This window comes from Humulus lupulus, chromosome 6 (assembly GCF_963169125.1).
Source record: "Humulus lupulus chromosome 6, drHumLupu1.1, whole genome shotgun sequence".
NCBI classification, from domain to species: domain Eukaryota; kingdom Viridiplantae; phylum Streptophyta; class Magnoliopsida; order Rosales; family Cannabaceae; genus Humulus; species Humulus lupulus.
The window spans coordinates 6,296,333-6,322,016 of NC_084798.1; the positions used below are offsets into that span (position 1 = coordinate 6,296,333).

The following is a 25,684-nucleotide window of genomic DNA, read 5'->3' on the forward strand; positions in this document are numbered from 1 at the left end:
CTTGCCTCTAAGGATCTTCTTGTGTTGAGTAACCCAAGCATAACCAAATAATAATGAAGTACCACACACATACCACATATATGTCAAATTATGAAAATTGCCCAATTAATCAGAAATGGGCCCACATGCATATTTAATACACCTAAACATGCATGCATATCAAGTCATATTGTGATATAACTCACAATATCACATAATGATACACATAAATATCACATAATCATATAATTCCATAATTTGTCATCTTGGCCCCAAATCAAGGCCCTAAGCCTTATTAGGAAATTTGAGTTTACAATAATATTTCTTAAAAAAATCTTTTTATATTTATTTAAAAATTATATTTTATCTAATAACATTTGTTAATCATTTATTTCATTCAATTAGGTTAAAAAATTGAAATAATTCATTTTCTCTTAAATGTTTAATTTTTTATTGGATAAAATTAGTACATATAAAATTTGAAAAAAGAAAATTACTGTTAAATCCTAAATTAGCATCTCTTTAAAAAGTGTCAATTTATGTCAAAAGTGATGAGTTAGATTTGGATCTCGTAAATCTGATGATCAAATTATTAGATTTCTCTAATTTGTGTCATTTGCGATTTTATTATTCATAAATTGTATTATATGACTAATAAAATGTAGGTACTTTTTTTATAAAGTATATTTAATTAATAAAATGATTTTTACTCATTTATTAAATAAAAATATCTTGCTTTTGGATAAGTGCACATAAAAAGAAATTTTGTTTCTTTGTTTGGTTTATGTAGATCCTGATCAAATCCTAAGGATAATATCCTTGTGTGATCTCAGTCGGCTGGACAATAAAATAAATAAAATAAGATATTTCAATTATTTAATTTCTATTTAATAAATATTTGTTTTATTCCTTTTTATTTTGACTCAATAAAAGAATATAATTAATGTGTGAATCATTTTATTCTTTCTTTTATTCTGTACATTAATTTCCTTTATTATAGGAAAAAATAGTATAATGTACTTGGACACAAACGTGCACTAGATTCTTTATCAATTTGTCCAAAATACATTAATTTTTGCTCTGTCAGAATTGATTTTCTCAGCTAATCAGATCATCTGTAAATTAGGGAACGTTTATTCTTAGCTGCTCTACTCTTCAACTATAAAGAAAGGACTCTCAAACATTGTTTCGATAACTCTTTGATAATATTGATTGTATTTTGTCGTAATCAAAAAAGTGTTTTATTTTAAAGTGATTTATGTATGTGAGACTAAGTGCACCATCTTATAGTCTACTAGTAAGTTAAGCTACATTGCCTGTTGTGTATTTTATTCTAAGTGTCAAAAACAACTATTAGTGTCGTTCTCATAAGTGAAGAAGATAGTAAGCAATAACACGTTTATTATATATCTAAAACTCTATTAGATGCAGGAATTAGATAACGACGGTTGAAGAAGCGCAGAGCCTCAGACCCTACTTCTAGTGTTACTCTTTAGTCAGGGTCGTCTTAAATATTTTGGAGGCCCTGTTCTAAATTTAAAAATTAGGCCCCTAATAAAAAAATTGTAATTTGTAAATAAAATTTTTAACACTAAAAGAAGAAAAAAAAAACTAAAAAATCACTAAAAAATAGAGAAAAAAAATTCAAATTAGGCCCTATATTTTGGGTTGTTTAACTGGGTTTATTAAAAAAAAATCTGAAAAACATTAAAAAAAAATATTGGGCATTTTTTTTTGGGTCCTGTGCAGTAGCCAAAAAAAAATGCCCAATATTTTTTTTTAATGTTTTTCAGATTTTTTTTTAATAAACCCAGTTAAACAACCCAAAATATAAGGCCTAATTTGAATTTTTTTTCTCTATTTTTTAGTGATCATAATAGTACCATTAGAGTCCGCCCTGCCTTTAGTAGTACTCACCCTATAACTACCTCGTTCCAATATCTACTTGATGCTTCCAATTTTAGCAACATTCTTGAGAGAATGTCAGATGCGATAATGAACTGTGCATCAAGGGTCTCTAATCCAAATATTCTCGTATCATAATTATGCATTCCAAAATATCCAAGTTAAACAATTATGCAAATACTATTATGATCATGAAATATTTTACTCCAATGTAGTGGGAGGTACCAAATCAATTCTATTTTGTGTTGCCGAATTAACATGAGATGAGCAGCCAAATTATACAAATTAAATCTACAAACTACGTAAAAAAATAATAATAATAAAAATAAAGAGAAAATCAAATTGGATATTTAAAGAAACAAGTCAAATACAGATTATCCATTAAAAACAAAGTTTTTTCCGATTCTTGTTGAGGTAAAAAAACCTTCAAACCAGAGAAATTCTCAAACAGTCTTTCACAACCTTGCAGATAGCTACAACCAGAAATGTCAAGATATTGAAGTTGAGTGCAGCTGTTGAGGATGTTGAGCACACCTTCATTAAAAATGGTCAAATGGGAAATTTCAAGATGCTTTAGCTTTGGCATTGTAGATGCTACAGCAAAAGCCTCTTCATCACTAGTGCCATTATTAGTCATAATAAAGTTCATATCTAATCTGGCTAGATTCTTACAGTTATAGCCAATTGCCCTAATAGCTGAGGCTCCTATTCCATAGCACTTACTTATATCCAAATGAACTAAGAATGAGGAGAGTCTCACAGCTAATACAGTTTCAAATATTGTTGAATCTTTGCTTAAATTAGTCCCTGGCATCTTCAATGTCCGAAGTGATTGGGCACTACAATATATAACAGAAGTAAATATACATGTACATGTACTTTACAATATGAAATTTTAAAACCAATATGCATATATAAATTAACTGACATGTCTATATATACTTACTGGTCAGCAACTAGAGATAATATTTGGGCATTGAGCAAACCACCACAAGAAAGGGAGTGAACTTGGCCTGAATTTTTTCTTACCAACATTTCAAGTAACAGTGGAAAATGCATTGACTTGATAACATCAGCGGTTCTGAACTCATCAAGGTCTTCTATAACCGTGTAAACATAATAAGAATCATCAAGATCTAGTAAGTCATCCATTTCTTCAAAATCTATGTCATGCCAGCAATCAGGCTCGACAATAACTTTGCTCCATGACTTGCAAACGAGTGGCACTGAGCGAAGTTTGTCTCGTAATGGTAACTTTGTAAAGATTAATACCAGTGCTTCTGGTATCAATTCAGCCCAACAATTCCATTCTTACTGAGAAGAAATATCATATAAGAATTGAGAAAAACGATCAATAAAATATGAGACAATTTAATTGAAGATTATCACATATATGTATAGTTCAATAATATTTATAGTACTTCAGTATCAGACTTGTAAGATGCATGAAGAGCTCAACAGTCGCAAGAAATAATTTCTCATTATTAACTCAATTGCTGCAATTAATTTATCTTATTGGAATTGAAAAAGAACTGCATGCCTAATTATAAATATATATTGAATTAATGACAATGCAACTTTTGATGAGTTTGACCATCATTAAAGTATAATATTTATTATATGATCATGTCGTTTAATCTCTCTGCCCCTATTCGAGTTTGGCCAATGTTATGTTTATTTTAAGAATATACAGTACGTTCAATGTTAATTATTGTTATTAGATCATGAGCACTGATAAAAAAATATTATTACATAATGAAAATGTGACAAAGATCGAGAGTAGTATATCATTTCTTATCTCACCTATATATTCTTGGTCTTTCCAATAATCTACTATTTGGAAGCCTTCCCAATTGTTGGTTGCAATTGAATAAATTGATCATAGCTCTAAATTTGGATAACAGCAAACTCTTTGGAGCAATCCCAATCTCAATGGCTTCACAATGCACTATGTTGGAATATGTAGATGTTGGAGAGTAATTGGAAGGAACAATACCAACATGGTGATAAGATAGACATGTCAATGGTTAGCCAAACAGCACAAGAACAAGGAGAAATGCCTCTGTATTGCAACACCTGGAAGTTCGACAGCCTGGTCTCTCCCTCAATGGGTTACACTTACACCCTCCACTAAACTCTTCACACCTACAAATGAGCTTACTACCTTAGACCATCTCCAATGCAAAATGTAAATTTTGTGTCAAATTTTTGTGTTAAATTTAGCACAAAAAATGAATTAATGTTATATTTGGTCCAATATTTGTAATTGTGCTCCAATGCACAAGATGCAAATTAACACAAAAAAAATTAATAATTCATGTAATATTTATTGAGAACTTACAAAAATTAATTTTTTATTATCTAAATTATGTACTCCAAGAAATTTGTCATTAAAAAAATAAATAAAAAATTATATATGGTTGGTCATTAATTACCAACTACTCAATTATAATAGTTAGTAGTGTTTATCCATAAATCAGCTGCTGATGACGTGGCAAGAAGTTACGACACGTGGCGGACACGTAACAAAGATACGGCTCGCCTGTCGATCAGCATATTCTCGCATGAAAAGATCAAGTTTTATATACGACCAGTCTGGTCGTAGATTCCGCTCATTTATGTAAAGATTTGTACAGTTGTAATGATATCCGAGAATATCTCTTCATTATGACTTGCAGATCCGTTCATTAAGGATATATATTATTTCTTAATTCATGTAACTCTTCCTGAGCCTATAAATACACAAGAGATAGCTCAGGAAAGAGGGGGGGATCCTTTTCTTTCGGAATCATACTACTATTATCCATCGTTGTATTGCTTTTATCTTCAAAGGTCTGTGAAACTCAGGAACCCTAGTTCTTTGATCACACCTTGGGAGATCAATATTAATAATAGTATCAAGTGGACGTAGGTCATTACCAATCACTGGGGCCGAATCACTATAAACTTATGTGTTCTTTATCTTTCCATTAGATTAATTTCTCAAACTCTATATTACTTTCTTGTCATTTTCTAGACTCTGTGTCGTTGACCAAAATCAGGGTCAACATTCAGGTGCTTTCATTGAGAGCTTTGAATCCAAGAAAATCTAATGGCAAAGACTACCAAGAAGACTGGACAGGCTGCTGCCGCACCATCCCAGGCTCCTCCCCCAAATGTGGCTGAAGACGAACCTCATTTGGAGTTCGATGAGGAGGAAGTGGACTCTGAGACCCTGAAAACAACACTGGGGGTGTTGCAGGATGAATTCGCCGCTCTGAGGGCCAATCAAGAGAGTGTCGCCGAGTTAATGGTGTCACAACAGAGGGAGATAGAGCGCCAGCGCCAAGAGCTGAGCGAACGACAGGCAGAGATGGACCGTCGTCAGAGGGATGCCATGGCATCCCTTGAAGTAGCCCTCCAGTTGGCTAGGAATCAGGCTGCGCCTGCCTCGTAGCCTGATCAACCCCCAAGTGGGCCACCTCAAGGAAGTCCTAATCCTAGCCCTCTGCTCCAGCCAACAAGCCCTCAAAGGCCGGAGCAGCCACCGATGCCTTAGGATGATATCCCGCCTAGGGATCTTGAGATGCAGCCTCCGTCCTAGGCTGGTCGAGGCAATCCCCTTCGCCCGAGGCAGAATAGGGTCGGGCAGCAGCCCCGCAGCCCTAGACGCCCAGGGGGTGAAGAGCTGCATCCACCGAGCAGGGGGCAGCGTCCTTCTGCCAACAGAAGGAACTCAGAGATAGGCTCTGCGATCAGGGGCCCCCCACGGCATGACAATGCACGAGGACCCACCGACCAACGTAGGCCTCCCCCTAACGCTCGGGAAGTTCCAGCCCAAGGAGGCAACAGAGGAGACAGTCAGTCCCACCATAGTTAGTCAAGATTCAGAGATGGCCTTGGCTACAATGAGGCCGACTCTGGCAGAGGGAATGCTGGTCGGAGGAACGAGGAGAGAGGTGGAGGCAGAAGCCTCCCACCTAGAGAAGACCGACAAGCAGGACATAATGTTGGGGGGCAGCCCAAACAAAACAACGTCTTTAGCCAGCTCGGAGCCAGCGAGCAGTGGCGAAGAGACGATGACTTGAGGGATGTACTCAATGATCGCCGAGAAAGGCACGATGAGTACATTCCCTCGGCACAAGAGGCCCCAGCAATTCCTAAAGCCGTTCAGGCTCAAATCGATGCCCTGAACCAGGCTGTGCAATAACTGGTCGAGGGGCGGACATCGCATATCGAGTACGATCGGAGGAGAGGCACCCCTTTCGTACAAAGGATTGTTGTGGCAGAAACCCCCAGCAAGTTCAAGATGTCGACTCTACCAAATTTTGACAGGTATGGAGACCCAATATCTCATGTGAACAAATTTGAGATACAAATGGACATTCAGAAAGTCTCTGAAGATGCTCGTTGTAGGATTTTCCCAGCGACCCTTTCTGATGCTGCTCAGGAGTGGTTCTTTAAGTTCCCTCCTGCAAGTATAATATCTTGGGAGATGTTCGTGAAGGAATTTTACGGACAGTTTTATGCAGGTCGTGTGCACCCCACCGAGGCAAACCAACTGGTCGAGATACGCCAGAAAGAAGGGGAGCCTTTAAAGGACTACGTTCAGCGCTTCATGCGAGCCGCAGCAGGAGCCAAGACTGTGGGCAATGAAGGCAAGATGATGGCCCTAACCGCTGGGGTTAGGCGCCATTCTCCCCTCTAGAATAGCCTCAGGAAGCATGGGGTTAGAAGTACCCAGGGGTTTTTAGATCGGGCTGACCGGTACATCAAGCTTGAGGACGCGATTGCCAATGAAGGCATGTCACCAGCAAAGAACAAAGGGCCCAAAGAAGAACCCGCCAAAGCCGCCAATGGGTCTAAGCCCAATGGAAACAGCAAAGGCAACGGCAACGGAAAAAATGGTGGAAAGCGAGCGAATGGCGAACCTCGGCCTCTGAGAGTAAACGTCCCAAAAATAATCGGTATGAACCGAAATTCACCAATTACACTGCCCTTGTTGAAAGCCGAGCCGAGGTTTTCCAGGCGACCAGCTCGAGCGTGCCCTACAGACAACCCACACCTATAAGAAAAGATATCTCCAAGAGAGATTCAACAAAGTTCTGTCGTTACCATAACAACTATGGGCACAACACCAATGAGTGTAACCAGCTGAAGGACGAGATTGAGTTCCTGATAAGACAGGGACACTTAAGAAGATATGTACGAGTTGCGGGAGGTTCTCAGTGAGAGGCTCAAGGTGGCAATAAGTCGACGCCTGCACGCTAGCGCTCGCCACCTTCACAGCCAACTCCCGTGGCAGGTACCTGTAGAGTCCAAGAACTTTACTTAGCTAAGATAGATAATAGTATGATAGTATTTATAGCATTATCTTTGTTACTGTGGATTTTTGGTTCAGACCGGGAATTATTTGGACACTCATAGTAGTACTTATAGATTTTCTAAGTTTAACCTATAGTTTAAGAATATTAAGTATAACCTAAGGTTTGATTAAAGTGACTGATATTAAGGATTATATTATTATATTATAAGGTTTAGACATCAACCAATAGGATTTTAAGCACATGTTTTGAATGGTAATTAAGGATTAAGATTTTTGAGGATTAAATATAATAAGGAGTAAAGTTTGAATGTTATAGGGTCAGTCAGCAGCTTTGAGTACGTTGAGGGCTTAGTCAAGGCTGTTTACTCCATTCAAACCTAGCTAAAAATGTGTAATTTCGTGTTTAAATATTCAGCGTATGCCGATATATCGCAGCTATAGGGGGCGATATGTCGCAGCACGTAGATACGGAAAACACGAAACGATGCACGGTCGCCTCGGGCATACTGGCCCAGGCGATATATCGCCTACAGGGGGAGATATATCGCCTCCTTCAGCATGGATTCAAACTCTTTTGAATTCATTTCCTTTCAGCCATTCAAACTCCTTCAACAGTCCAGCATCTTGTGAACGAGTCTTCAGCCTCTGCTGAACGATTATTCAAATGATTTTCACCTAAAAAGCCATTATTTTTATTCAAGTAAAATCAAGATATTTTCATTCCCAAACTCTATAAATAGGACCTAGTACCCAGCCATTATTCACCATTTGCTCTAAGTTCAGAAGCTGCTAGTGTTAAGTGAGTGTGAGAGTGTAAACACTTGGTTTGGGGAAAAACTATAAGCTTAAACATCATAAGCTTATCAAACACTTTGGGAAGTGAGTTCTATAGTATTTCGGTGAAGGTTAGATTGATCTTGCAATCTTTGAGGTAAACCCAAAACTCTAGTTCCTTTCTGTATTTTATGTTATTTCCTTTCTCAAAACCTTCTACTCAGTCCCCTAACCTTATTCTTATTTTGGTTAGGGAATCCAAGCTCTTAAGCATATAAGTTGGTAAGTATGTTTTTATGGTTTAGTCTTTCCATCTCTTTCATTTCATCTCCTTTCTTTAGACTCACTCTTTCTTATGGTTTTAGGAGTGTTCCAAAAGTCCCAACTCAGTCCATAATCCCGGTAACTTTGGTAAGGAAAATAGGATAGAATCTATATGTTTTATGCTTATGTTATCTTATGTGTTATGTTATGAAATATGTTATAAATATGTTATGGATATGTATGTATATATGTTTGTAGGCTTGGGCATATGACCCATATGACTAACAAGACCCCAAATGGGTTATGGGCATATGACCTACTTAACTAGTAGGACCCCACTAACCCCATGGGCATATGACTTGTTTAGTCTATGGGACCCCAAGTAATAATGGCCATTATAATAAGTGTATTATGTGTTATGATATGTCTTTACGTTTATTATGAAATTTATGTGTATGACTATGTGTTAGATTTTCCTTGCTGGGCATTAGGCTCATTCCTTTCTGTTTATGTGCAGGAAATAAGCTTTAGAGGTGGAAAGATTCGTGACGCTTAGAGGATGTGTATCGATGGTGAATGGAGTCAAGGGGCCGAGCGTTATTCGATTCGAGGATGTAGTCTTGTTTATGCTTTTATGGTTTTAAATGTATTTTCCGCATTTTCTATGTAACCCTTTTTAGTTTTTAAGTTATTTTTGTTTTAAAGACAACGGGTACCCATATCCTACTTATTTTATGAAAGTAACCTTTGTTTCCACAATTTTCAATAAAATTATGGTATTTCCGCAAAACTGTAAGTTTTATGTATAGATTCGTTAATGGTCCAAATAGTCTAGATTAGTGGGTCGTTACAGTACCCTACTCACTATCTGCGGAGGCCCACATCTTGCAGGAAATAGTGGAAAAGCGAGGGAACGATATGCTCAAACCCTACGCCACGACCAGGACATTGAGATGATGAGTGTTGAGGATCGTGCACCAAAAAAGGCTCGAACTGAGGAGGAATCAATCACCTTCTCTGACAACGACGCCCAGCATGTGTGTTTCCCACACTCCAATCTGCTAGTCGTGGATGTCCAAATCGCAAATATGATGGTAAAGAGGGTGTTGGTCGATACAGGTAGTTCAATCAACATCCTATATAAGTCCTCGCTGGAAAGGATAAAATTGTCCGTTAAGGACCTAGAGCCATGCAACCAAACCATTTATGGTTTTTTCAGAGAAGGACTCACCCCAGTGGGGTCAATTAGACTCCCGGTCACAGCAGGTACTGTGCTTGCTAACAGGACATTACGTACTCACTACTTTTATAGTAGTTAATTGTCCTTCGGCGTACAATGTCGTGATAGGGAGACCAATTCTGGTTGACCTTCGAGCTGTCACTTCTGTATGGCACCTCGCCATGAAATTCCCAACAAACGCAGGAGTAGGATAAGTGCTGGGAAACCAGCGGGAGGTGAGAGAATGTTACAACGCCTCGATCACTAAGGAAAAAAATGGTGTATCAAAGGATGCCACCGGAAAAGAGTTGCAAATGGCAACTAATGTTCAAGCCCGCTCAGGTGATAATCTCAATAAATAGGGCGTTGTGCAAAGTGAGGATAGAGACTTAGATCCTCGCTTTGGGGATTTCGAAGAAGAATTAGGCCCCATCGAGGACCTTGAAGAGGTCCAACTCAATGAGGAAAATCCGACCAGAGTTGTGAAAGTCGGTAAAAACTTAGAGACAACAATAAAACAAGCACTGGTGGAGTTCTTAAAGAGGAACCAGGACGTCTTTGCCTGGTCGCACAAAGACATGGTTATATATATAATATTTGGTTATATATAATATATAATCTGTATTTGACTTGTTTCTTTAAATATCCAATTTGATTTTCTCTTTATTATTATTTTATGTAGTTTGTAGATTTAATTTGTATAGTTTGGCTACTCATCTCATGTTAATTCGACAACACAAAAAATAGAATTGATTTGGTACCTCCCACTAGATTGGAGTAAAATACTTCATGATCATAATAGTATTTGCATAATTGTTTAACTTGGATATTTTGGAATGCATAATTATGATACGAGAATATTTGGATTAGAGACCCTTGATGCACAGTTCATTATCGCATCTGACATTCTCTCAAGAATGTTGCTAAAACTGGAAGCATCAAGTAGAAATTGGAACGAAGTAGATATAGGGTGAGTAATACTAAAGGGTAACACTAGAAGTTCTTAATGAGGAACCAGAACATGTTACCTAGTATGTATATAAAGGAGAGCTACAAAGAGTTAAACCATCGGCCGTGGTGGTCGAGCAGCCGCATATGTACACATCGTCACCTAAGCTCTCCAACTCAAGGATGGTCCAGCTTTCTTTTGCCTTTACCTACACCACATAGCACCCGTGAGCCGAGACTCAGCAAGAATACTCAATATGCTCATGAACAAGTAATAACACTGAATCATAATAGGCATGCCTAGAAATAATAGCCCTACTCATGTATGCAAGCAAGTCCAAATAAATGATTACGGGCCCTACCCTCCAGTATGGATGACTATTAAGTCAATCTGAGGATATATTTCCAGGATAGATGACTAATGAGTCTATCTCTGAATAAGTGACTAATGAGTCACACACTTGGGCTCTGCACCCTAATCAGATAAGTTACTAATGGGTCACGAACTTGGTAGGTGACTAATGAGTCACACACTTGGGCTATTCACCCTAATAAGATAAGTGACTAATGAGTCACGCACTTGGTAGGTGACTAATGAGTCACACACTTGGGCTCTGCACCCTAATCAGATAAGTGACTAATGAGTCACGAACTTGGGCTCCGCACCCTAAGCCATGTGACATTACATTCACTTGAGCCTTTTGGCCCTGGCTCAATGTAACTAGCCTTTAGACTAGACAAGCGCTTTTATTTTCATCGAACTTGGGGTCGGTCAAGCATTTAATGCTCATAATGATTAGATCTAATCATTTCGGCTATGCATTCAATACGCTTATGTCGTTCTTGACTCATAGGTCAATTCCATACGACCAGTGTCGTTTCTGACTAATGAGTCGTACCACTCACAAGTAAGCAATGCACCCAGACATATATCATATGTCAAATATCCAAATATAAGGCATTTAGCATGCTTACTCAACATTCACTAGCATAATTATGATCATGCACATTTACAAAGACTCAAGTTTTGATCAATTCCATATTCAATATTCATGTCATGCCCTAATCACATGTGCTGCTATGCATTTACAATGCAATCAATGTCCATATATAGAGCACTCAACATGCCTCATCAATAACCATGCATGTCACATACTCGGTGCAGTTTTCTTACATTTGGTCCAAGCACATGTTACCAATAATTTTAGCCACAAGCACGATCCTGTTTCCAAGCTTCTAGCGATAACCTGGCCACAACCATAATATAAAACCTCATAAAAAAAGAGTAAATAAATACTTCCGGACCCAACCCAAGCCTCCGGGACGCCAAATCCTACTCAACTGGGTAGTAGGATCGATCTCAGGCCCTTAGAGTTAAGTTCCCACGATTAAAAACCAAATCTAGGAAAAAATGCACAAGTCGGTCATGACTTGGCCTAGTGAGTCGTGACTTGCCCCAAGTCAGAGAGCCCCTTGCCTGGGCTCTGGGTGCGGGCCGCGACTTGACCCCTTCTGGGTTGCGGTGCACCCCTCAGGCTTCCTCTTCCTGGCTTCTGGTTCAAATCAATCGTGACTTGCTAGAACAAGGTCGCGACTTGGCCACGAAACCAGCCATTTCCTTTGATTTTTCCCACTTTAAACCTACCCAAACATATCCAAATCCCAAAATCAAAGTTCCCAAACATCATAATTATCCAACACCAATAAAACCCAAGCTTCAATTCATTCAAACACTCATCAAAACATAAAATCCAATCAAAGCTTAAAAACTTTAGGGTATGATTGGTTCGCGATTAGAAAACTGTATTTTTTAAAAGTGGGATTCTGAAATGAAAATCTGAATTTAGTGACTAAAAACATGTTTCTGAAAATGTGATTGGTTCAATGTCAATAAACTGTTTTTTAGTTTTAAAAAATTGAATCTGTGATTGGTATTAAATTTGAAAATATAACAGAAACTGAATATGTGGAATTTTGGAAAAGAATTTCTCAAAATTGAGAAAACGAACTTTTCTCGTTTTCAATTTTCCTTAACAAATTTTGGATACAGATTTGAATTTAATTTTTAAAAACAGTTTACCAATCAAAGATTATGATGGGTCCCACCAATTTCAAGTATTCAAAATCATAAAATTGTATCCTAATAGGATACCAATCAAGTCCTTAAAAACTTAGAACTTAAAACTTGAATTACTTCTGATTGAGTCGTTTCCCAACTAAATCTTCCGACTAATAAGCTTTTAATATTCCCTAGAATCGCTATGTCTCGATCCTTGCTTGAATCCGAGTCCTAAAACTCAAGTTTCCTTCGAAAATGTGATCGGATGTCAAAAATGGAACGGGAGAGAGAGAGAATGTTCTGAACATTCTTTTATAATTCTGACAGGTTACTTCAAGCTTAAGTAACCTCAAGCAAATCTTAATGCTCGGGGTCTCGAAAATGCCCCCCCGGGGTAAAATAGTCAAAATTCCTAGAATTTCCCCTTGATCTCACTAACTCCTAATTTATCATCAAATATTTATTCTCATTACCCAATATCCCGGTAATGTGTTAAATACCCATTGACTCACTCCGAGTCAAGTATGGATCCCGTTGTGACTTTCCCACTACTTTTCCTCTAAGGATCGTCTTGTGTTGAGTAACCCAAGCATAACCAAATAATAATGAAGTACCACACACATACCACATATATGCAAATTATGAAAATTGCCCAATTAATCAGAAATGGGCCCACGTGCATATTCAATACACCTAAACATGCATGCATATCAAGTCATATTGTGATATAACTCACATAATCACATAATGATACACATAAATATCACATAATCATATAATTCCATAATTTGTCATCTTGGCCCCAAATCAAGGCCCTAAGCCTTTTTAGGAAATTTGGGTTTACAATAATAATATTTTTAAAAAATCTTTTTATATTTATTTAAAAATTATATTTTATCTAATAACATTTGTTAATCATTTATTTCATTCAATTAGGTTAAAAATTGAAATAAATCATTTTCTCTTAAATGTTTAATTTTTTATTGGATAAAATTAGTACATATAAAAATTGAAAAAAGAAAATTAATGTTAAATCGTAAATTAGCATCTCTTTAAAAAGTGTCAATTTATGTCAAAAGTGACAAGTCAGATTTGGATCTCGTAAATCTGATGAATCAAATTATTTTCTCTAATTTGTGTCATTTGCGATTTTATTATTCATAAATTGTATTATATGACTAATAAAATGTAGGTACCTTTTTTTATTAAGTATATTTAATTAATAAAATGATTTTCACTCATTTATTAAATAAAAATATCTTATTTTTGGATAAGTGAACATAAAAAGAAATTTTGTTTCTTTATTTGGTTTATGTAGATCCTGATCAAATCTTAAGGATAATATCCTTGTGTGATCTCAGTCAGCTGGACAATAAAATAAATAAAATAAGATATTTCAATTATTTAATAAATATTTGTTTTATTCCTTTTTATTTTGATTTAATAAAAGAATATAATTAATTTGTGAATCATTTTATTCTTTCTTTTATTCTGTACATTAATTTCCTTTATTACAGGAAAAAATAGTACAATGTACTTGGACACAAACGTGCACTAGGTTCTTTATCAATTTGTCCAAAATATATTAATTTTTGCTCTTTCAGAATTGATTTTCTCAGCTAATCAGATCATCTCTGAATTAGGGAACGTTTATTCTGTTTATCTTATCAAATGTGCAAGTTCTCCATCCTTAGCTGGTCAGTACTCTTCATCTATAAAGAAAGGACTCTCAAACATTGTTTCGATAACTCTTTGATAATATTGATTGTATTTTGTCATAATCAAAAAAGTGTTTTATTTAAGAGTGATTAAATTTATGTATGTGAGACTAAGTGCACCATCTTAGTCTACTAGTAAGTTAAGCTACATTGCCTGTCGTGTATTTTATTCTAAGTGTCAGAAACAACTATTAGTGTCGTTCTCATAAGTGAAGAAGATAGTAAGCAACAACACGTGTATTATATATCTAAAACTCTATTAGATGCAAGAATTAGATAACGACGGTTAAAGAAGCGCAGAGCCTCAGACCCTACTTCTAGTGTTACCCTTTAGTAGTACTCACCCTATATCTACTTCGTTCCAATTTCTACTTGATGCTTCCAGTTTTAGCAACATTCTTGAGAGAATGTCAGATATATAATAAACGTGCATCAAGGGTCTCTAATCCAAATATTCTCGTATCATAATTATGCATTCCAAAATATCCAAGTTAAACAATTATGCAAATACTATTATGATCATGAAATATTTTACTCCAATCTAGTGGGAGGTACCAAATCAATTATATTTTGTGTTGCCGAATTAACATGAGATGAGTAGCCAAATTATACAAATTAAATCTACAAACTACGTAAAATAATAATAATAATAATAATAATAATAAAGATAATCAAATTGGATAATTAAAGAAACAAGTCAAATACAGATTATCCATTAAAAACAAAGTTTTTTCCGATTCTTGTTGAGGTAAAAAAACCTTCAAACCAGAGAAATTCTCAAACAGTCGTTTGTAAGTCAACCATTTCTTCAAAATCTATGTCATGCCAGCAATCAGGCCCGGCAATAACTTTCCTCCATGACTTGCAAACGAGTGACACTGAGCGAAGTTTGTCTCGTAATGGTAACTTTGTAAAGATTAATACCAGTGCTTCTGGTATCAATTCAGCCCAACGATGGTGAAATACTTCCATTCTTACTGAGAAGAAATATCATATAAGAATTGAGAAAAACTATCAATAAAATATGAGACAATGAAATTGAAGATTATCACATATGTGTGCCAGGATTAATATTTATAGTACTTCAGTATCAGACTTGTAAGATGCATGAAGAGCTCAACAGTCGCAAGAATTTAAATAATTTATTTTCTTGGTTACTTGAAAGGTTTGAATCCTCATTTGAATTTCTCATTATTAACTCAATTGCTGCAATTAATTTATCTTATTGGAATTGAAAAAGAACTGCATGCCTAATTATAAGCATATATTGAATTAATGACAATGCAACTTTTGATGAGTTTGACCATCATTCTCGATGCATTAAAGTATAATATTTATTATATGATCATGTCGTTTAATCTCTCTGCCCTATTCGAGTTTGGCCAATGTTATGTTTTATTTTAAGAATATACAGTACGTTCAATGTTAATTAAAGTTATTAGATCATGAGTAATGCGGAGAAAAATATGGAACAAGAGCTAAATGAAAATCTTGTATTAGATAAAAATGAAAAAATCTGATTACATGAAAAGAGAAGCCTGTAATATATAGGCTTCAGGGAGGAAATAAAAAACTAAACAGAATTAGTAAAACTAACTAAATAACTGAATACAGAGGAAATTAAAAAGAAGCAAGACTTGTGTAAAATAACAACTAATGTACATAAATGTAATAGCCCCCTCTCAAGATGTACTGTGTACATCAAACACAGACATCTTGGAAATGTGACTATAAAGTGGTATACAGGGCAGTGCCTTAGTGAAAACATCGGCAAGCTGGTGTTGGCTGCTCACAGAAGCCAGACGGATTTTGGAAGCATGAATTTTGTCTCTGATGAAGTGGCAATCTAGCTCAATGTGCTTGGTCCGTTCGTGGAAAGTAGGATTATTGGCGATGTGGACGGCTGAGTTGTTATCACAGTAAATGAAGGTAGGGGAAGTTTGAGGAATCTGAAAGGCATTCAAAAGGTATTGAATCCAAGTTAACTCACTAGCAGTGGCAGCCAATGCTCTGTACTCAGCCTCTGCAGAGCTCTTGGATATTGTTGGTTGCTTCTTTGCACGCCATGAGATTAAGCAATCTCCCAAAAAGATGCAAAAGCCAGTTGTGGAGCGTCTTGTTATTGGACAAGAAGCCCAGTCTGAATCGGAGTAGGCACGTAAGTTAAGAGAAGAGGTAGCAGGGTATAATAGACCTTGACCCGGTTTGCCTTTTAAGTACCGGAGGAGATGATGTATAGCTTGTAAATGAGGTGTTCTAGGGGCAGACATAAATTGGGTGAGACGATGTACTGAGTAGGTGATGTCTGGCCGAGATAGGGTGAGGTATAAAAGACGACCAATGAGTCTTCGAAATTGGGAGGGATCAGATAAGGGGTGACCGGAAGTGGAATCGAGTTTTATGCGAGGGTCCATGGGCGTGGAAGCAGGTTTGCTGCCTAAGTAGCCTGTATCTTGGAGAAGTTGTAAGGTATATTGTCTCTGAGAAAGGAATAGACCAGCTGGTGAACGAGCTATCTCAAAGCCAAGGAAGTACTTGAGACGACCTAAGGCTTTAAGTTTGAATTGTTGATGAAGGGACTATTGTAGCTAATGAAGTCTAGATAAGTCTGGTCCAGTAATAATAATATCATCGACGTAGACGAGGAGAGCAATGAAAGAGCTATCCATGCCTTTAGTAAACAAGGTATAGTCAGCTTGAGATTGGCTGAAACCTTGAGAGAGGAGTGCCGTAGACAGTTTAGTGTACCATTGTCGTGAAGATAGGCGAAGGCCATAAAGCGATTTGTTTAACTTGCACATTGATATTGTGCCTACTAGAGACAATATTTCAGATACTAACCCCTTGCAGCAAGAATCTACCTCAGCTACCACTTCTAGTACAACTGCAGCCCCAAACATGACATCACCGCAACTTACTCCATATGAGACCGTGCCTCTGGGCGTGAGGTTGCCTGAGATGGGGGATGGCTAGCATCATTATCAGGGGAGTTATCCGGAGAAGATGAAGCTAGGTCACCGGCCGGAGGCATCGTAGACATGGTTTAAGCAAGAAGACGATGTAGCATTAGTAGTCGTCGGAGCCGGTGGAAAGGCACTGCGTCGTCGGAGAGAAGAACACGATGAGCAGTTGAGGAGAATCACTGGGAAAATTTGTTTTCCCTCTCTGATACCATAATGCGGAGAAAAATATAGAACAAGAGCTAAATGAAAATCTTGTATTAGATAAAAATGAAAAAATCTGATTACATGAAAAGAGAAGCCTGTAATATTTAGGCTTCAGGGAAGAAATAAAAAACGAAACAGAATTAGTAAAACTAACTAAATAACTGAATACAAAGGAAATTAAAAAGAAGCAAGACTTGTGTAAAATAACAACTAATGTACATCAATGTAATAATGAGCACTGCTAAAAAAATATTATTACATAATGAAAATGTGACAAAGAACAAGAGTAGTATATCATTTCTTATCTCTCCAATAATCTACTATTTGGAAGCCTTCCCAATTGTTGGTTGCAATTGAATAAATTGATCATAGCTCCAAATTTGGATAACAACAAACTCTTTGGAGCAATCCCAAGCTCAATGGCTTCACAATGCACTCTTTTGGAATATGTAGATGTTGGAGAGAATCACTTGGAAGGAACAATACCAACATGGTGATAAGATAGACCTGTCAAATGGTTAGCCAAACAGCACAAGAACAAGGAAAAATGAAAGAAAAATGCATCTGTATTGCAACACCAGGATGTTCGAGAGCCTGGTCGACTCTCCCTCGATGGGTTACACCCTCCACTAAACTCTTCACACTTACAAATAAGCTTACTACTTTAGACCATCTCCAATGCAAGATGTAAATTTTGTGTCAAATTTAGCACAAAAAATAAGTTAATGATATATTTGGTCCAATATTTGTAATTGTGCTGCAATACATAAGATGCAAATTAACATTAAAAAAAAGTTAATAATTCATGTAATATTTATTGAGAATTTACAAAAATTAATTTTTTTATTATCTAAATTATGTACTCCAAGAAATTTGTCATTAAAAAAATAAATAAAAAATGATGTATGGTTGGTCATTAATTATCAACTACTCAATTATAATAATTAGTGGTAATATAGTAAATAAAAAAGTAACATTTATTGATGTGTCAAATTTGACCCATGCTATATTTTGTGCCAAATTTGGCACAACTTTTAGCATGTGCCAAATTTGACACACATTTTGGAACACCATTGGAGTCATACTTTTTCTAAGATGTGCTAAATATAGCATTACACCAGCTTTTTGACACTCCATTGGAGATGCTCTTACTCTTATACACCACCACACTCTAATATCGTGTACCTCTCCACACACTTACCCAACTCACATAACAAACTAATAACCACTAGGAGTTACTTATCCTCTACATGAGTACACATATGTCAATGGCGGTCTATCAATACTACCGGCCAGAAGTCTCACCTTGTCCTCAAGGTGGAAGTGAGGAACTACTCCTGTATAACCCCAAAATCCTCCCAAATTGTCTCAAATGCAAGCAAGTTGGCCCATTTAATGAGAGCCTATGGGGCTGTCTTGTGAGTCCCTGGTCTAATTTCCAAAACATATTCAAGTTCCAAAATCCACTCAAAATCAGTTGTAAGACCTGGTGGTAATGTTGTGGCATGTTGATTTGGACCAAGGGCCCCTTTAAGCATGGAAACGTGGAACACTGGGTGAATGGATGCTTCTGGAGGTAGTTGGAGTCGATAGGTTGCCATGCCAACGCGAGCTGTGACTGGAAATGATCCAAAGAAACGAGGGGCCAGCTTCTTGTTTAATCGTTTAGCCACTGTCCTTTGTCGATAAGGCCTCAATTTGACATAAACCATGTCTCCCACTGCAAACTGAATGTCCATGCGCTTCCGATCTGCCTGAAACTTCATTTTTTGTCGTGCTCGCTAGAGGTTTTGCTTCAACAAGCAGAGTATGTCGTCCCAAGCTTGCAGATTATGCTCCACTGTCGAAACTCGAGTGCTTGCTTGTTCAAAACGGACCAAGGGGGTGGATCATGGTGGTAGAGAGCTCTTGATGGAGTCATGCCTGCTGAAGAATGAAACGTTGTGTTATACCAATACTCAGCCCACGGAAGCCACTTGGACCATTGGTTGGGTTTGGAACTAACAAAACAACAGAGATAAGTTTCCAAACAACGATTCACCACCTCCGTTTGGCCATCAAACTGTGGGTGATATGACGTACTCTGCTTCAACAATGTTCCCTGCAATCTAAATAATTCCTTCCAGAAAAGGATAAAAAAAATTGGTCCATGTCCAACACTATTGATCTTGGCACCCCATGTAACTTAACAATCTAACGCACAAAGATCGATGCTACTGTTGTGGCTCTAAAAGGATGACGGAGTGGCACAAAGTGAACATACTTGCTCAAACATTCGACCACCACTAGTATTGAGTCAAATCCATTTGAAATTGGAAGTCCATCTATAAAATCCAAAGAAACATCCTCCCAAACTTTCTCTGGGTCGGTAAAGGCTGAAGCAAACCAGCAGTGATTAAGCAACATACTTGTTCTGTTGGCAAATGGCGCACTCAGCGACAAACTTTTGTGCATCCTTCCGCCTTCCCGGCCAATACAAGTCTCTGCCATTCGCTAAAATCTCTTGAAGACCCCCGAGTGACCCCCCACACTGCTACTATGATACTCCTGTAGTAACAATGGAATGAACAAAGACGTCGAAGGTAACACTAAACGACCCTTAAACTTGAGACACCCTTGGACTAATGAGTCTCCCCCACTGTCATGCCCACTTTCTAAATCCTTAATCACCTTATCCAAAGTAGGATTCGATGTTATGTGAGCTTGCAAATCTAGAATAAAGAGCACGTTTGAACAGAGAAATCCTCGTAGCTCCTTAGTTAACCATTTTTAGTGTTTCGTTGCAATCAACCTTTGTTTAAGTAAGTACTTGAGGCTTCTTTGATCCGTTCTTACCAGAAACTTCCGCCCAACAAGTATGAACACCAATTTTGTATGGCCAACACCATTGCAATTAATTCCCGCTCATAAACCGACTTTGTGCGTGCGCAAGGTGTCACAACTTGGCTGTAAAAAGCCATAGGACGCTGGTTCTGCATCAATACAATACCTAATCTAGAGCCAGAAGCATCGACCCCAAGGACAAATGGTGCAGTAAAGTTCGGAAGAGCAAGCACTGGCGTGCACATGGCTTCCTTGAGTTATTCGAAGGCTTCTTGAGCAACTAGTGTCCATCCGAAGGCATTCTTCTTGAGTTGGTCTGTGAGTGGCAAGCAATGTGCCCATATCCCTTGATGAACTTACGATAGTAGCCCGTAAAGTCCAAGAAATCCCCGTAGCTCCTTAATTGATCTCGGAATTGGCCATTTAGCCATTGCTTCCAACTTTGTTGGGTCATCCGCCACTCCTTGAGTCGAAATGATATGGCCAAGGTACTCCACACTATATCAGGCGAACAAACATTTTTTTCGATTGGCATAAAGGTTGTGTTGGTGCAGTCGATCCAAAACTATCCCCAAGTGATACACAAGATCCTTTAAAGATGGACTATAGATGAGAATATCGTCAAAGACACCAACAAAAACTTTCACAAGAACTCTCTAAACACCACGTTCATCAACCCTTGAAAAGTTGTTGGAGCGTTAGTAAGCCTAAAAGGCATGACCAGGAACTCATAGTACCCTTCATACGTGCAGAAGGTTGTTTTCTCGACATCTCTAGCCACTACTCAAATCTGATGGTATCCTGACTTTAAATCTAGCTTAGAGAACACCCGAGCCCCATGCAACTCATCTAACAACTCATCGATCACCGGAATTGGGAATTTATCTGCCACTGTCTCTCTATTCAGAGCTCTGTAGTCAACACAGAACCTCCAACTAGCGTCCTTTTTCTTAACCAGCAAAACAGGGCTAGAGAAGGGGCTTGTACGTGGCCTAATGATGCCTGCTTGAATCATTTCCAACACCAACCTTTCAATTTCATCATTTTGGACATGTGTGTATCGATACGGCCTAACCGAGATTGATATCACTCCTTCCCTCAAATTAATGGCATGCTCCATGGTTCGAGTTTGCGGCAACCCTGGAGGCATGGAGAAAATTTTCTAATATTGCTGGAGTAACTCGGTCACTGATGTCGGAACAACTTGCTCGTCACTAACTGCTTCCTTTGCCTTCAATGCACCCAACTGAACCCAAAATCCCATTCTGTCGTGTTCCACTGTCTGAATCATCGCCTTCAATGATATTGGTGACTTACATAAACTCGAGTCCCCTTGCAATGTAACCCAAGTCCCTGCCATCTCAAATCACATGACCATAGTTCTCCAATTCACTTGCATATTGCCCAAGGTCTCTAACCATTTAATGCCTACTGTTATGTCTGCACCCCCAAGCTCCAAAGGCAAAAATTCAATCACCACCTGTAAGGCTCCCAAATCCAACTCAACCTGTGCACAAATTTTTGGTATTAAATTATCAAATCAAATGTGCGCGGCAGAATGTATGGACCCATTTTAATAAATATTAATACCAGTCATGATCATATACATTAAATCACATACAAAACAGATTAGCAATTACTTCTGGTAGCCTATCAAGTGTCCTTGATTATTTTTGTACAAAATCAACGATCTTCCTATCCAGTAATCTGAAAGCTCACATCTTGATCTTTCAGACCAATCCTCAAACACACAAAGACGTGTGTGGGCACGTAAGATTCAAAAGGTTGATTTATGTGACTCTCTAGAAGTACTCAACACATGAGATCTAGAGAGGTTTGACTGAGATAATAGGTTTAGAGAAAATTGTCGCTTTAGAGAGAGAGTTTATATTTTTAATTCAAATTCCTATTTTTTTACATATATTATCTATGTATCTATATCTATATCTATATATTTATATAAAGGAGGGCATCAATGAGATGATGTGGCACTCTAAAATTACTCCAAAACACTCTTTATATTTTCTAAATTTTTCACATTTTTTAATTCTTCTTTTTCAAATATATGATTATTAGTTAATAATTAAAAAAGAAAAAACTATAATATCTAAACTATCTAAAATGCATTTATATAAAGAAGAGCATCAAGGAGATGATGTGGCACTCTAAAATTGCTCCAACACACTCTTTATATTTTCTAAATTTTTCACATTTTTTTAATTTTTCTTTTTCAAATTTATGATTATTATCTATATCTCTTTTATATAAAAAGTGTATAGATAACGGAAATTCTTGGTTTTAACAGTTTTTTATTTTTTTCCGTTAACTTTAACGGATATTCTTATATTTAACGGTAGATTGTAAACATGATTTAAACTTAGATAAAATTAAATAAATAATTAATTATACAAATTAAAATAAGATATTTTTGGAACATTTTACAATGATAATTATTTAAAAATAATAAAACCATATGTTTAATAACTTAAATAAAATTTAATTAAACTTAAACTTCACGTATTAGAATAATATCATATTAAACATATAATATAATATAATCTACTATCAACTAGCAACAAACTTAAATTTAAAATCCACGTATAATATTAATATTATATTAAACATATAATATCTAATCTCTTGTTGTTACTGTCAAATTCAAAAACTAGAACAAACATAAACTTAAATAGAAATTAATTAATTAATTAAAATAGAATATTTTTAAGATATCTTGTGATAATTTAAATAATTAAATCATATTTATTTTAAAAAAAATAATAAAGGCATACATATATTTTTTTTATCTTATAAATTTGTGTGGTAGTTTGTTTTTTTTATCAAGTAATTGAAGTTCTTTTTTTCATCAAATTCACCAAAGAATATTGTAAGATACATTAGAAACTAAAAATAGTTGATGCATGTATATTAGTGTCTATACTATGACTTTTTCTATTCTAATTTTATTTCTATTATTAATTTATTTTTTAAATATTATTGTAATTTATATATATGTCATGTAGCCATGTAAATATACATCTATGTCAATGTTGTGTTTAGATGTCATATATAGATTATTGATATAAATATTTATATATACTATAGAACTATAATTCATTCTATTATATATATATATATATATTTAAAAAAAAAAGTATTGAACCAGTTTTTATTAAAATTGTAGACAATGTTTACAACTTTAAAACTAACCAAACGCTTCTACTTAGTATTTATATAAATGAGAGCTACAAAGAGTTGATGTAGCACTCTAAAATCTCTCCAAACTACTCAATTTATTTTCTAAATTTTTCTAATTTTTTTATTCTACTTATATAATTTTTTTTATTATTCTACTTTTTTCTACATATACTTTTACCAATTTTCGTAATCATTATAAATTAATTAACTAATTCAAATTCCTATTTTTTTTTTACATATATTATATAAAAAAAATTGATATGTAACCGAGAGAATAGTTGTTATTTTGACCATTTTTTTTATAATCATAACAAACTAATTAACTAATTCAAATTCCTATTTTTTTTTACATATATTATCTATGTATCTATATCTATATCTATATATTTATATAAAAGATGACATCGAGAAGATGATGTAGTATTGCTCCAAAACACTTTTTATATTTTCTAAATTTTTTACATTTTTTTAATTCTTCTTTTTTCAAATTTATGATTATTAGTTAATAATTAAAAAAGAAAAAATTATAATATCTAAACTATCTAAATAAATATCTAAAATTAAAAACTCTTCACACATTATATTTTTTTACGTAAGTTTTCTCCTCTCTTTTTTTTGGAGAAAAAACGACCATACACGTTATAATAATAATAACAATAATAATAATAATAATAATAATAATAAATGTAATTATTAAAATTTATATGAAATATTTATAAGATATTATTATTTAAATATAGATAAATATCTCTTTGTGAATTTATATATATTCTAAACATTTTTTATCAATCTCATATTTTCCTCTACTCTAAATTCTCGATTTTTTTATATGCTTCTCTCTAAACTCTTTCAATTTCAATTTTTAATTAATTCCAATTCATATCTCCAAATTTGATTGATTTACGTGTTAATGATAGCACAATCATCTCGGGTATTTATTCAATTATTAATGTTTGTTATTCTTTAAATTTTTTATTCTAAATTATTGATCTTTATATTCTAACATTTTCATCTTATTTTTCTATCATGTTTTAGATGTTATGGGATGTTTATGTGGTGTGGGTGATAATGAGATTGTTGGAGGTGGTTAGAAAAAAAATAGACATCAAAGTTTTAACAAATTAGTAAGTATAAGTTAATCAATAAATCTTCAAATAGATTATGTAGCATCATTAATCAAGAGATTTTCCACTATCTCCAATAATTTTTAAATAGATTATGATGTTGTTGCAATCATATTTTTAAATTTTTAGTACAAAATTTTGTAAAACTATTAACATAATGTTGTTTGTAATCATATACTTTCTCAAATCTCCAAAAGCATTGGTACTGCCATCAAATCAAGTGTCTTTTATTTGTATGTTATGGTATCTTTCTATACCATCTCTTAAATTTTATTCATGGGGAAAATACGAAACCAAAGGCTATACAAAATCGTTCAGCATTTAAGAAAAAAATAATTATTGCTAGAATAAATGTTTCTACCAAATTGTACCATTTTTTTTAAAAAAAATAATAATAATGGAGATCTAATGTTGTTTTTTAAAGAACCAACAAAAAAAAATTATTATTGCAGGAAAAACAAAAATAATAAGAAAACTAAAAACAAAATTAAACAAATTTTGATTTGTTGCCTTTGTGATTTGGTACAATACAACCATTGTAGGTTCTATTTTTTTTAGGATTGTACAAATCTATGTTTGATTGTGTAAAAACAAGAAAAATTAGGGATCACAAAATTATTATAGACGATCATAATTAAAATTCATAATGATCATATAGTTAATTAAAAATATTAATGGATAATTAATAATAAATATAAAAGTAATTAGAGTATTATTCAAGTTGGTATTTGTTATCCCCGTTTCCTACATGGACTCGGGGCCTTCGTCCAGGCCCATTGTCAGGGGCCGTGTAAGCGTGCGGGCCCGGCCCAAGGCCTCTTGGTACGAGAATGTCCAAAAGGAGGGGTACGGACCGGGGTGTGCATGTCTGGGCCCATTTGAGGGGTCCGTCCTCCGGGACGGTCATCCGGGTGATGTGCAGATCATTCGGATCCCCCACAACCTACGCGTCCTGGTCCCGGACCCTGGTACGGTCCGGGACTGTGGTAAAGGAAGAGGGACAAAGGTAAACGGACCTGGATCACCTCATCCCCGGTTGGAGGGGTCAAGCGTCCAGGACCCTGAAGCCGCCCCACTCCGCGTGGGCGTTGTCCCCACTTTTCACCTGCAGAGAAGGCCACCTCGGGATTGCACGCCGTTGTTTCAGGTCTGCGCTGCCATGTACTCTGACTAGTCTTGTCTCGTGAATCTGCCTCGTAACCCG

The 25,684-nt window shown here is 35.8% G+C and overlaps 1 protein-coding gene across 1 annotated transcript; it reads right to left on the reverse strand.

Annotated features, from left to right (window-relative positions):
- Positions 1-2,221: 2,221 nt before the first annotated feature.
- LOC133784586 (F-box protein FBW2-like) lies at positions 2,222-3,036 on the reverse strand. Its single transcript, XM_062223881.1, has 2 exons — positions 2,831-3,036; positions 2,222-2,723 (listed from the first exon to the last, which is right to left on the reverse strand). Exons 1-2 carry the CDS (start codon positions 3,034-3,036, stop codon positions 2,222-2,224), a joined length of 708 nt encoding a protein of 235 aa, XP_062079865.1.
- Positions 3,037-25,684: the final 22,648 nt, after the last annotated feature.

Coding starts and splice junctions, on each gene's coding strand:
- LOC133784586 (XM_062223881.1), bottom strand. CDS start 3,036: ATGGATGACTTACTAGATCTTGATGATTCTTATTATGTTTACACGGTT. Junction 2,724..2,830: donor TTATCTCTAGTTGCTGACCA/GTAAGTATATAT, acceptor TATATATTGTAG/TGCCCAATCACTTCGGACAT.